This window comes from Aptenodytes patagonicus, chromosome 2 (genome assembly GCF_965638725.1).
Source record: "Aptenodytes patagonicus chromosome 2, bAptPat1.pri.cur, whole genome shotgun sequence".
Classification (NCBI taxonomy): domain Eukaryota; kingdom Metazoa; phylum Chordata; class Aves; order Sphenisciformes; family Spheniscidae; genus Aptenodytes; species Aptenodytes patagonicus.
The window spans coordinates 97468295-97479609 of NC_134950.1; the positions used below are offsets into that span (position 1 = coordinate 97468295).

Consider the following 11315-nt stretch of genomic DNA (forward strand, 5'->3'; position numbering starts at 1 on the left):
AGAGCTAGTCCTGAACACTTTTCTTTGTGTTGGTGACTTCAGCTGCTCTCTTGAAGGTACTGGCGAATCATACCTTGTGTCAAACGCAGAAAGTGTTTTTCTTCCAGAATTTTTTTTCTCCTTTTCCCCCAGATATTTCAGCTCCGTTTACTGTAAATAGTCCTTTTCTATCTCAAATGTTTTCATTTCAAAAGGCATGCAGATATGACCAAAGCTCCCTCAACTGAGGGCTAATTAAATATTTAACTTGTGTGTGTGCATGTGATGTAATGAAGGTGGCTAAATTTTAGTGTTTAGAGTGTTTACAGTAAAAATGGAAAAAGATAACCCCCAAATTTTTTGCAAGTTGACTTCACAGGTTGGAAAGATGTTCTCCAGTTCGTGGGTGGAAGTAGCAGCAGCATTGTGTGAGTGGGTCCAAAAAAATCCCAAATTTACTAGACTGCTACCACCTAGTGGTTGCTGCGTCTATTGTAAAATATCAGAATAGCTGGGGTTATTTCAGTTAATGTAGGGAAAATAGTAAATCGTCTGCTCATCTGACTGATAATGCCAACTGCTTGTACAACATTCATTTCCAGTGGTCTGTCTGCTCCAGTTTTGAGCATTATTTATGTGATGGGCTTTCTAACGCTTCTCTTGGGATGTCAGGAATGATTGGCAATAAACATTTGCTTTAAAGTCACAAAATAGTTTCCCTTGCAACACCATGTTTTATCTAATAACTCCTTAGCATCTCAAGCTCTACTCTCTATTCCACCTTAGTTCCAGGAAAAAAGAAAGCCATGGGAAAACAGAATCAAACCAGCAACCTCCCCACCTGTATCTGCTCTTTTATGTGAAACTTTCCACATTCGGTGTCTCTCTTGATAATTCGGTTTGTCTATGCAGGAAAGCAGTTTAGTCATCTTTCTTTTTCTTTCTTGCCACCTATAAAAGATTAAGCGGACTCTTCTGACTGGGCTGACTGAAAACTGCAACTTGAATTATAAATAGACGTCAGGGAAACAGTCTTTTCTTTCCACAGTTCGAAGGAAAATGATTTTGGCTACAACTATATAGTGGTTTCTTTCATGCAAGTGGAAAAGTTTTTGGATTCTCAGATGGAGTCCTTGAGGTTTTGCTTATGAATATATCTCCTGAGAAGTTCATTTTTTCCCAGGAGCTGACGAGGCAGCAGCTGAGGTACCAGTGGTTGCTTCATGTTGCCTTCCTCCGTACGTCCTTACGTCCCTGCTCGTCCCCTCTCTCTCCCTTACCTTGCCCATGTTCTTTGACTTGGGTGTCAGAATTGACATCATCAAATAGTGTCACCTTCTTATCCTCACTTCAGAGGAGTGACACCAACTGGTTGTCCATGGCAAGGTAATGTATTCTGCTCCCACAGTTGCTGAAGAAATGGCAGTGGGTGGGAACCTTGGCAAGCAGACCTCTCCGCTCTTGTCCTCTTGACCCACCAAGTGTAAATATCTGGGATAACAAATGGATCAGAAAGCATTTTACAACCTTAGTGAAAGATGGGAAAGGGGTGAAAGAAATGGCAGGCCTTTCTCATGCACCTTGCCTTCCTCACCGCCTGGATGCAAGTGGCCGCTCTGCACCGTGAATCAGCAAAATTCTGGAAACGGGAATTACCTGTCTGAGAGGAGTTTGGCCTCGTTGCAGGGATGTTTGCCCCGATCTGAATGCTCAGTCAAAATCCTCCTCCTTGTGTAAGATACAAGCCTGCTGGAATTGTGTGGCCGGCAAGGTTTTCTGTTGCTGCAGATAGGCATGTAAGCTGGGGAAAACCAGTAGTGTAGGCCAAGCCTAACCTCTGCTGGAGCGGATGGAGCGGCTGCCAGTGCGAGACTACCCTTGCAGCCATCCCTTGCACTGCGGGAGAAATCCTGCACCAGACCCGACATGGCTGTCATCACGACCGTCGTGTTTCCCACACACCTTCACAGCTCCCTTGCTGCTCTTCCAGTTCAGCTGCAGCGGAGCTGGGCTGATTCTCACCCATCCCCAAACAGCCAGGGTTTGTGCAAAGCAGCTCGCTTTTTCACCAGCTGCGAAACCAACTGTGCAGGTTGGGGTAACCACAGAGCAGCTCAACTAGTCGGGAGCTGCCGCTTTATGATATGCATGAAGTTTCATAAGGGGCCTGTGAAACTCCTTCTTGACAAAGAAAACGGCAGGTCTGGTTTGTGCAGGTAAGGAGGAAGAGCGCTCACCCAAGCACGTACGCGTGTCAGCACGTTCCTGGCTACGTCCCTACCTAAGTTTTGAATGTGTTCATTCAAGGGTGGTGGGCCGGCTTCGGAAGAGAAAGCCTGTGTGCATCCGTGCTCCCGGGGTCTGAAGTGGTCTCTGCCCTTCATGAAGCCACGTTGTTTAAACTTTGCATTTGTTTTTCTTGATGTTGACCTCGTCTGTTTGCCTGTGCTAGTAAGGCAACATCACTTACCTGTGGACCACCTATCCCTTGGATTGTGTCTTTCGTGCACAGGAAATGTAATTATGGGCGAGCCATGCAAGAACAGCATAACAGCTGGGAAGGGGCCCAGGGCACAGAGGAGGGGAAAAAAGGAGATAAAGTTTGGGTACCATTCGTTGAAGGATGAGTATACTATAAGAAAAATACAAAGTATAGTATAAGAAAAATATAAATTTATATTTTTGGAAATACTGAAAGCATAACAAGAAAAAATTAGGGAAAAATAGGGGAAAAGTGGAAAATCATGCACAATATACATGTTGAACATAAAAGTTGTGGCTTTTGCGTTTGAGTGTTCTAAAACGTTTTGGTTTTGTTTTTCTCTTACTTGAGTGCTACTGTTGTATATTCCCCTCGTTCGCTTTGCTCCTGATATATCATGTTGAAAAACCAACTTACTCTGCATCCGCTGTCTTCTGTTTGGTCAGCAAAGAATTATAAAACATCTCTCTTGGTACGATAAAAGAGGAGCTCCTTCCATCTCGGTCTCCTCGTGCTCTTCACTCCTCTCCATCCTAACAGAGCTCACATGGTGTCCTGCCCGGCTCCCTGATGAACCCCCTCCATGCTGTGCTTGCAGTCTTTCTTTGGCCTGTCTAATGCATATCCCCTCAGGGGAGTGTTTCCTGATGGGACAGGGTGACCCACACCTGCTGGGAGGTGCCCCCCACCTTGCTGAGGATGAGCACTGACGGCGGGGGTACGGCAGCCATTTTAGGTGCTTTCTGTCGGTGTCGCTTCAAGGTCTTTGTGCCTCAGACCCACTTTGCCACTCCAGTTTTGTCTCTTCATCTGTCATCCACAGATGGGTCTTTGCAATGGTAGCAACCAAAGGCTGCTGGGGAGGAAACTCCTCTTCCCTGTTGTTTCCTTTCCCTCCTGCCCTTAGCCTAAAAGGAGCAGTGATTACGGGGTCGTTTCAGTCCAACGTAAACCTGTGCTCTGGTGAAAAAGGCCCCGGTCACTGCGCAGCTGTGTGAATGTTAGGGCTGTGCAAGGGCTGCTACAGGAGTGGGTGGCCAGGAAAGGACGAGGACCCTTTCAGCAGCAGTGGGGAGTCACATTGGTTGCCATTAATCGTTCCTTTCATCCCCACTCTCGGGTCAAGGTGAGGCGCTGCCAGTGAGAGCCACATGCGCTCATCCTGCCCCCAAACGCTGTGTGTGGAAGAAGGCGGCAGGCAGGAACCCATAGCCGTGATTCCTTTTTAAACGTATCCCCTGTGTAGATACAGCCTGGGTTTGGCTTCTGGGCTCACACTCTTGCCTGCACTGGCAGCCGCGAGACTCGGCTACCTGCTTTGCATCCAGGAGCACTGTGCGTGGGTCCGGCTTCTCACACGTGCCTGGCTCCTATTTCTCTGGGTTGTGGAGTAGTGCTTCCCCTTAATTATTATGCATTGGCATTTCAGCTTGTTTTTTAGAAATTACCTCTTTTTGTTTATAATAGCGCTTTTTTTTTTTTCCTTAATATAGGCAAGAGATAAGCAATGAGTCAAACATTCGAATTCGAATGCAGATTCATAGGGCACTTGTAGGTGACCTTTGTTTTCAGATACCCACATCCTCAAATTCTCTAGCATTATACACAGATTATGGCTCAGTTGCGTGTTTTAATGGGCAGATAATTAGATGAGCAATGAACTTTGTGGAAAGCTTTTGTGTAATCCACTGTCTATGTAAACGGATCTGTTTTGATTAAAAGGTGAGATTATTTTTTTTGACAGGTCACTTCTCCCCTTTTCACACCCCCCCCACCCCCCCCCAAGAAAAAGCACCTCGAAGATTATGCTCTATTAAGTGATTGTTCTCGATTACTGGAAATGCTGCTTAGCTTTGACATCTGTTTAATGGCCATTTATTATCATTTGTGCAAGGAGATGGGGTCAATGCAAGTTATGTTGCATTCGAACTACTAAGTGCCTGAGAACTATCTTGTTTTCTTCTGTCATTACTCCTTGCTTATGAAAAAAGCCTGTAATAGGAAATCTAGGCAATTCGGAGACAAGCACATATTGTACTGTGTCAAACAGAGAACTTTTAAACTGCTCTACTAGAGTTTCTAAATCCCTGTAGTTACTCAGCAGCTATCAGGCTTGCAGATGAACGCTGAAATGCCTGTTAGGTTGTGTGCTCCCTTGGCTGCACGCTGTCAGCAAGAAGGGGGTGGGGAGGAGGACTTAAAGCAAGGAAAGTTTCAATTTTCAGAAAGCACAACTTGCTAAGTTCATGCCCTGGAACGGTTGCTGGAAAGTGGCACTGGGGATGCAGTTACATGCCGTGCATCATCGTCAGCTTTGGCCTCCAGATCCAGTCCAGCTTATTTCCTATTTACACATACACTATTTGTATAGAGCTTGGAAGGGGTACTGCTCCAGCCCTTTGTTCTCCTTAAATGCCTTATCTGTTTTATTTTTTTTGACACATGTTATGTCTTCAGCAATGTTAATGCTACAAACTGATAAGGAAGCAGAGGAGGTCATTAAGGTGGATGTCTTAGGTGGGTTTTGCCTTCTTGTTGGGGGAACTGTGAAGCAGCGAAGGATGCTGCTTGTTACTGCATCTTTGCTTTTATGTTTTGGTGTGTGTTGAAGACCCACCTGTGGACAAACTTTTGCATCTTTTGCTTATATGATGTATACCCAACTTTTTAAACTGACCTCTGTGTTACTGCCTGGGCTACCTTTTAACATTTAATTGTACCAGTTGGTTGCATGAGGCCTTTACATTCCCTTTGAAAAGCATTTCCCACTAGTTATGCTTTATAAGTTAGTTTGATTAATATCTGGTTGTATATTACTTCCATCTGTATCCAAATTTCATACATGAAATATTCAAATAATACATCCACGTGTCTCTGGTATGGTGTATTTGTAATAGTAGTGATCTCAACTCTTCTTTGATGTGTTAGCATTTTGCATTCTCCGGTAAAAGTGATTATATTAAAAGTGACTTCAAGAAACTGCCGAGAAAGCGAGTGTACTTTGGAAAAGAAAGCGTTTGGTTACATATTTTTAATCATCTTGTTAATTGGGTTCTGTGGTGTTTTGATCTCTCTTCAGCTGTAAGTTACTGGCCTGGGTCACAGATAAGAGAAACAGATGTGGGACGCTTGATCAGAAGCAATGCTCGTGGGTCCATGTGCAGCCTTACCGCTGGTAGTTGTGAAAGTTTCGCACTGAAAGTTTCTCTCTGTTTGCTTGCAGACAGCCAGTCTGATGCGGAGACGCTAGCCACAGGAAACGAAGTCTTGGACCTGACCTCCTGCGAGAAGGAACAGCCAGAGGAAATAACAGAACTACCAGAGAGTGAGTGCGGCCCCAAGGAGGAGCAGAAGGCTGACTCCCCTCTGGCAGAAGAGGATGCTGAAGAAAAAGTGGATGGATACGAAGAGGGCCCTGAGGAAGATTCTGTAAGTAACAAAAGTCTTGACCTCAATTTTGCCAGCAAATTAATGGACTTCAAGCTGGCAGAGAGTGACCAGAGTGCAGGCAGGAGTTCTCAGACTGAAAGGAAACATGCCTGTGACATTTGTGGCAAAACCTTCAAGTTTGCTGGCACTCTTAGCCGTCACAAAAAGGCCCACACTCGTGAGGACAGAAAGGATGAAAGGAGCAGTGAGGATGAAAGCAAAAGCATTCAGGATGATGCAGGAGCTCCCTCGATGCAGGACTCTGGTCTTGAGCAGGAAGAGTCTCCGATGGACTTGAAGGTAGTGGAGTCTCCTGTGGACTGTGAGGCAACAGGAAAGGAGAATGAAGAGAGCGAAAGCATCTCTGAGGGGGAAGGCACAGAGAGAAAGTCCACTGAGAAGAGCAGTGATGACAGAAAACCAAAGACTGATGGGGCTAAGAGTACTGCAAAAGCAGACAAAAGAAAGAAAGTCTGTACTGTGTGCAACAAGCGTTTCTGGTCTCTGCAAGATCTGACGCGACATATGCGGTCTCATACAGGTAAGAGGAGACTTGAGCGCAGAGCAGATTACGAGCAAGTCTGTCACCAGACTCAGGCATCTGCTCTGTAGGTGCACGATTACTGCTAGCACTTGAGGTTGGAGACACTGCTTTTAGTCCTACAGGTATCTGCAAGGTGTCTTCTCTGCCCCAATCCCCCATGCTGCATATAAAGCCTATCGAGGGAGCGGGAATTGTCAGAACTGCCTTATCTTCAATTCCCAAACTGTTTTTCCCCATGCTTGCTTACAGAGTTTAGAGGTGAGGGCAAGTACGGAGACCCATGGGCAGTTGTTCTGTCCAGCTTCTGACTCTCTTCTTGTCATGTGCGCGTGGCTCTACCTCTTCCTGGTATTTTGACGAGCAGTGGAGAAACTTGGCAGTATATGATAAGACTTTATCTCTGAGTGAAAGTTTAGAGAGAGAGAGAGTCTGGTTTTGTCTGATTATCTAAGCCTGGTACGGGTAATGCGCTGGTGATCTGTGTGACCTGTTGCTTCAGTGAAAGGCAAAGCTACAGTGGGCACCCTGCTCTTCATTCAGGCTTCGGCAGGGAAGCTGGAACACAGGTAGTAAAATGCTTGTCCGATGGCTTGACTCGGCAGTTAAAATATGTGGGATCGCTTTATGCGATACACAGTTTGCAGCAGTACCATGCAAAGGAGGTGAAGCCATGAGCCAGCTCAAAGGTGAATTAATCATTCATCCTTATTAATGCATCCTTATTAATGATGCATTTTACCTGTCAGCAAGCTGCTCTGACATGGGAAGATGGGTGCAGTTTGACATTTTGTATCTTTTTGAAGGTGCTCTCTGTTGAAGACGAGATCTTTGTGATTAACAAAATATTTGTGCTGTAATTGATGGTGGTGTTTAATAAACTACACCAAAGACAAGTGCCTTAACCAAACTTTTTACCATTCTGAATCATAAATATTGACCTCTTGAGTGCAAAACTGACCCGTTTTCTTCTGGCATTGAGCCACAAGTGAAACGGGGGATGGGTCCCATTCTTGTGCCTATTTTCATACTAAATTCGGAAGTCTTGGAAAGATGCTAATACCGAAAGTACTGAGCTTTGCCCCCAAGTGATACACTGGTGTGTGCTCGTAGAGATTCCCATACCGTATGTTTTAATCGTTTTCATTGCATGCTGAGCTATGCAGGCCTTGTCGGAGCTTTTTTTCCCCCATTTGTTTCTCTGTTTGCCACTGGAGGACGTTTTAACGTAGAATAGGTGTTGAATAGGAACCTGGGTCAGTGCTTTCTTCAAATTTAATAAATGTAAATACCACCTATCCTCGCTGTTAAATCAGCACATTTTCAACTGAGGATTTTGCCTCAATACTGTGGGTTGACTCTCCTCCTCCTTTCCACTCGTTCAGCTATATTGGCAAAATACTGTCAGGTATTATTATATCATTGCTTATACCTTGGTTTTAACGTGTGGGTTTTTTTAAAGATAACTGTAAGGTTTTGGAATTTCTTTACTCAGAAGAGGAACGTTTGGGACATGCTGAAGTATGCAAGAAACCTCTGCCTGCCTACTGAATGGCAATTGGGCTGGAAATGTTTCATTCTCCTGGTACAGACTGCTTCCCAGCAAATAGTTGCGGGGTGCTCTGGTGCCGCCTGCCCAAGCACAGGGTGAGCCATGGCACTGCTTCAGCCACAGCCAAGTGCCGGATGGGCAAAGGCTGTCGGCCGAAAATGGTCCCGGGGAGCCATGCCCTCCCTTGATAGCAGATGCCCAAGCAAGGCACCAGAGAGAAACGTTTCTAAGAAGCGTCAGGCTTCCCAGGGCCAGCAGGACCTACTTGCACATTTCAGCCAGCCACCTCACGTTTGTAACTGGTTTTCTTTTAATGATCCCAAGCATTATTACAAGTAAGAAATGAGCCACAAGTGTCTTGTTCTGTATGCTCATTGGCACAAGATGGTGTCTTGATGGAATTGCAGCACTGAAAAAACTTTAATAGGTGCAATCGGAAACAGAGAATGAAGTGGTCAGGGTGGGACCTTCGGTTCTTCAGGGCAGACGGCACCTTGGGGCACTGTGCTTGGTTGGGACTTCGGGTGAATTTTGTCTGTGGGGCTGTGGTTGCTTTGTTTTCTGATGAGCTCATGCTTAGGAAAGCATTCAAGCATTTCAGGTGCAAAAAGCAGCTCTGAGATCGGAGCAGACTACCTGTTGATTAAAGCAGGGGATGCCTGCAGCTGCTCTGCGGCTTAAGATTGCAAAATAAGAGGAAGAATTTTGTCCTCTGAGTAGCATTTGTGGAATGGGCGTGAAGAGGTTTTTCAGGGGCTTTCACATGTCACTCCTGTCCTAAAGCACCAGTGGGCTGAGGAACACTAGCAGCTCTGTAAATAACATCCCGAGGCAGGCATTTTTCACTCGGTCAGTAAATTTTGATCACCTCTAACAGACACCTCCTGTGTCCCATGAATGCCTGACAAGTCTAGGTCCTTTAGCTGCTCTGTGTCCATTTAGAAACGTGGTGATACTGGCTTCTGCTTCACAGAAAGAGGAGGGGCTGTTGTAGCAAGGGTAATCCCTGACAGCTTCTCTTCAACTTTGGTGATTAACTTGCGCATTTCATGCTTGCCCATCTGTCAGCATCTAAGAGAGAGGGAGACGTTTTCTCATATGCTGTTTGGTTCAGTTTTTAAGTGCTGTTGACCACAGTTACCTGGGCAGTATCCTCATCCTTCCATCTCAAGTCCTCTCTCTCCGCGTGTATCAGGGGCTGACCTGCAGCAGGGTGCCCCTGTGGTGGGCTGATTTCACAAAGGCTTTTGAGCTCCAGAGGTCGACTGCAAGCTTCTTCCAGAAAAGTTGCTGACTAAATTAGATGGGATGCTAGCGAGCACCTGGGGCTTATGGTCTTCCTCCCTTCTTAGTGCAGGGCCATACCAAGCTTGTAGAAATCTCAAGACACTTAGTTTTGGTTTTTCATTTGTGCCCCAAGGGATTTATCTGTATTCCTGCTTGCATGCCATCCGCTAGTTTGCTAGTACAGAAGCAAAAAATCGGCATAAATGCGACATCCATGTTTGGTGTAGGTACTGAATTTCCAAAGTGCAGAGCATCATACACTGCTTGAAACAAGAGGGAGGTGCGTTTGTGACCTTACGGCTGACTTTGTATTTTAATTCTCTTCTAGGTGAGAGACCGTACAAGTGTCAAACCTGTGAACGGACCTTCACTCTGAAACACAGCCTGGTTCGTCACCAGCGCATACACCAGAAAGTCAAAAATGCCCGAAACCATGGGAAAGAGAGCGACAGGGAAGAGACCCAGTCGAGGTGCGGAGAAGACAGCGAAAATGAGTCTAGCCACAGTGGCACCAACCCCATCTCAGAAAATGAGTGCGACTCCGCAGGGGGCGTCGGTAGCCATGCATCACTCATGGGAAGCCGAAAAGAGTCCCTGGCTGGCACGGCCAAGGACTCCCCCTGCAGAGAGGAGAGGCCGAGCGGGCGAGGAGCCGGCACCTGCCTTGCAGAGCCCACCAAGAGTGCACAGAAACAGGCAGCGAAAGACCAGGAACCTCGGGGTAGCTCCGAGCACGAGAGGCCCTCGGGTTTCATTCAAGACTTGCTGGAGATGCACAACAAAAAGTCTCCCATGAATCACATCCTTGCCTCTGCAGACAGTGCGCCTCAGCTCTTGGGGGTTGAATGACTTGCTAGGAGGTTGGACCCGTCCCAGCACGCAAACTGAAGCCAGCAGAGCAAGGTTTCTGGAGTCTTTGTTTTTGGAAGAGCGAGCTACAGTTGTGGGGAGAGTATGGCAGACTGGACGCGGTGCCATATGCCTTTCGGTATAATAATGCAAGAGACTACAGTATATACTGATTTGAGTGCCTTACTACTTTATTAGATCTTTTGGTATCATAGATTTTTTTCAAAAATGATTTTTTTTTAATATTTTAATGAATTATTTGGAGAGGACCTTTTTCATTTAAGCATTAATGTTACCTTTTGTATTGGTGTGCGTGAGCTTGTTCTTGTATATCTGTGATAGTCGCTGTGTTTGTTCTCTGAGCTGGAAATGGGGGCAGTGGGGTGGGAGGCCCTTGGATACCACAGCCAATAACTGGAAGAAAAATTATGTGAATTTCATATGAAAAAGTCAGAGGAAATGCAGATGAGATGTTGATGTATTGTTTTTTCTCAGTAGATGTTCTTGCATTTGCCACATGGTGGAGCATTAAGCCTGTTCCAGGCCTGTTCCAGGCCTGAACAACGTGGCAGTTGAAGGTGTTCAAAGTGGTTCAAGCCAAAAGCAGGAAACACAACAAATTTCAACCTCACGCTTGTTTCCACTTTTCAGCATTAGAAATGGTCTTCTAAATCCTAGGGGGTTTTTCTGGCCATCGTGGACACAGAGAAGAGTTACATAGCAACGTAACCTATGGAAATTATGCACCCGCTGTTATATATGTTTGATTTGCTTCAGTATATTATTATTATTATTATTTTATTATTATTTTATAAATCCGTCAGTTCGCTTGTCTCTGCAGTCAGCAGAAACCAATGGGCAATATTTGCCCACGCAGATGTATAACGCAGCTTGGATCCCCTCTCGAAATGTTTTTGACTTAACGCTCTCACCAGCTCCTCTTCTTATGTTGCAGCTCTTCTACTGTACTTTAAATGAAACCCTTCCTCTGACCGGAGAGTCGATTGGAGGCCAGCGAGGTATCATCACACCTGTACAGGGGAACATCTCACTCGCGGTGGGGTGCGAGTGCGTGCGTGTGGGTGCGTGTGCGTGCGTGTGTGTTGGGGGGAGAAGCGTGCGAGAACGGGGCCGTGTAAGGCCCCTCCAAGTGCATAAGAAAGGCACTGCGAGTTCTAGATTAATCTTGTTGCAAT

General features: G+C 45.9%; 1 protein-coding gene across 4 annotated transcripts in view; it reads left to right on the forward strand.

Annotated features, from left to right (window-relative positions):
• RREB1 (ras responsive element binding protein 1) overlaps nucleotides 1–10912 on the forward strand; it is a 125360-nt gene extending 114448 nt beyond the window's left edge. For 3 of the 4 annotated variants that reach the window (XM_076330494.1, XM_076330496.1, XM_076330497.1), the window contains 2 exons: nucleotides 5685–6431; nucleotides 9599–10912. In XM_076330494.1, coding sequence (XP_076186609.1) covers nucleotides 5685–6431; nucleotides 9599–10119 — 1268 coding nt within the window. In that variant the 3' untranslated portion in view covers nucleotides 10120–10912. The remainder of the gene's footprint in view (nucleotides 1–5684; nucleotides 6432–9598) is intronic. The other variant, XM_076330498.1, reaches the window with a different exon arrangement.
• Nucleotides 10913–11315: the final 403 nt, after the last annotated feature.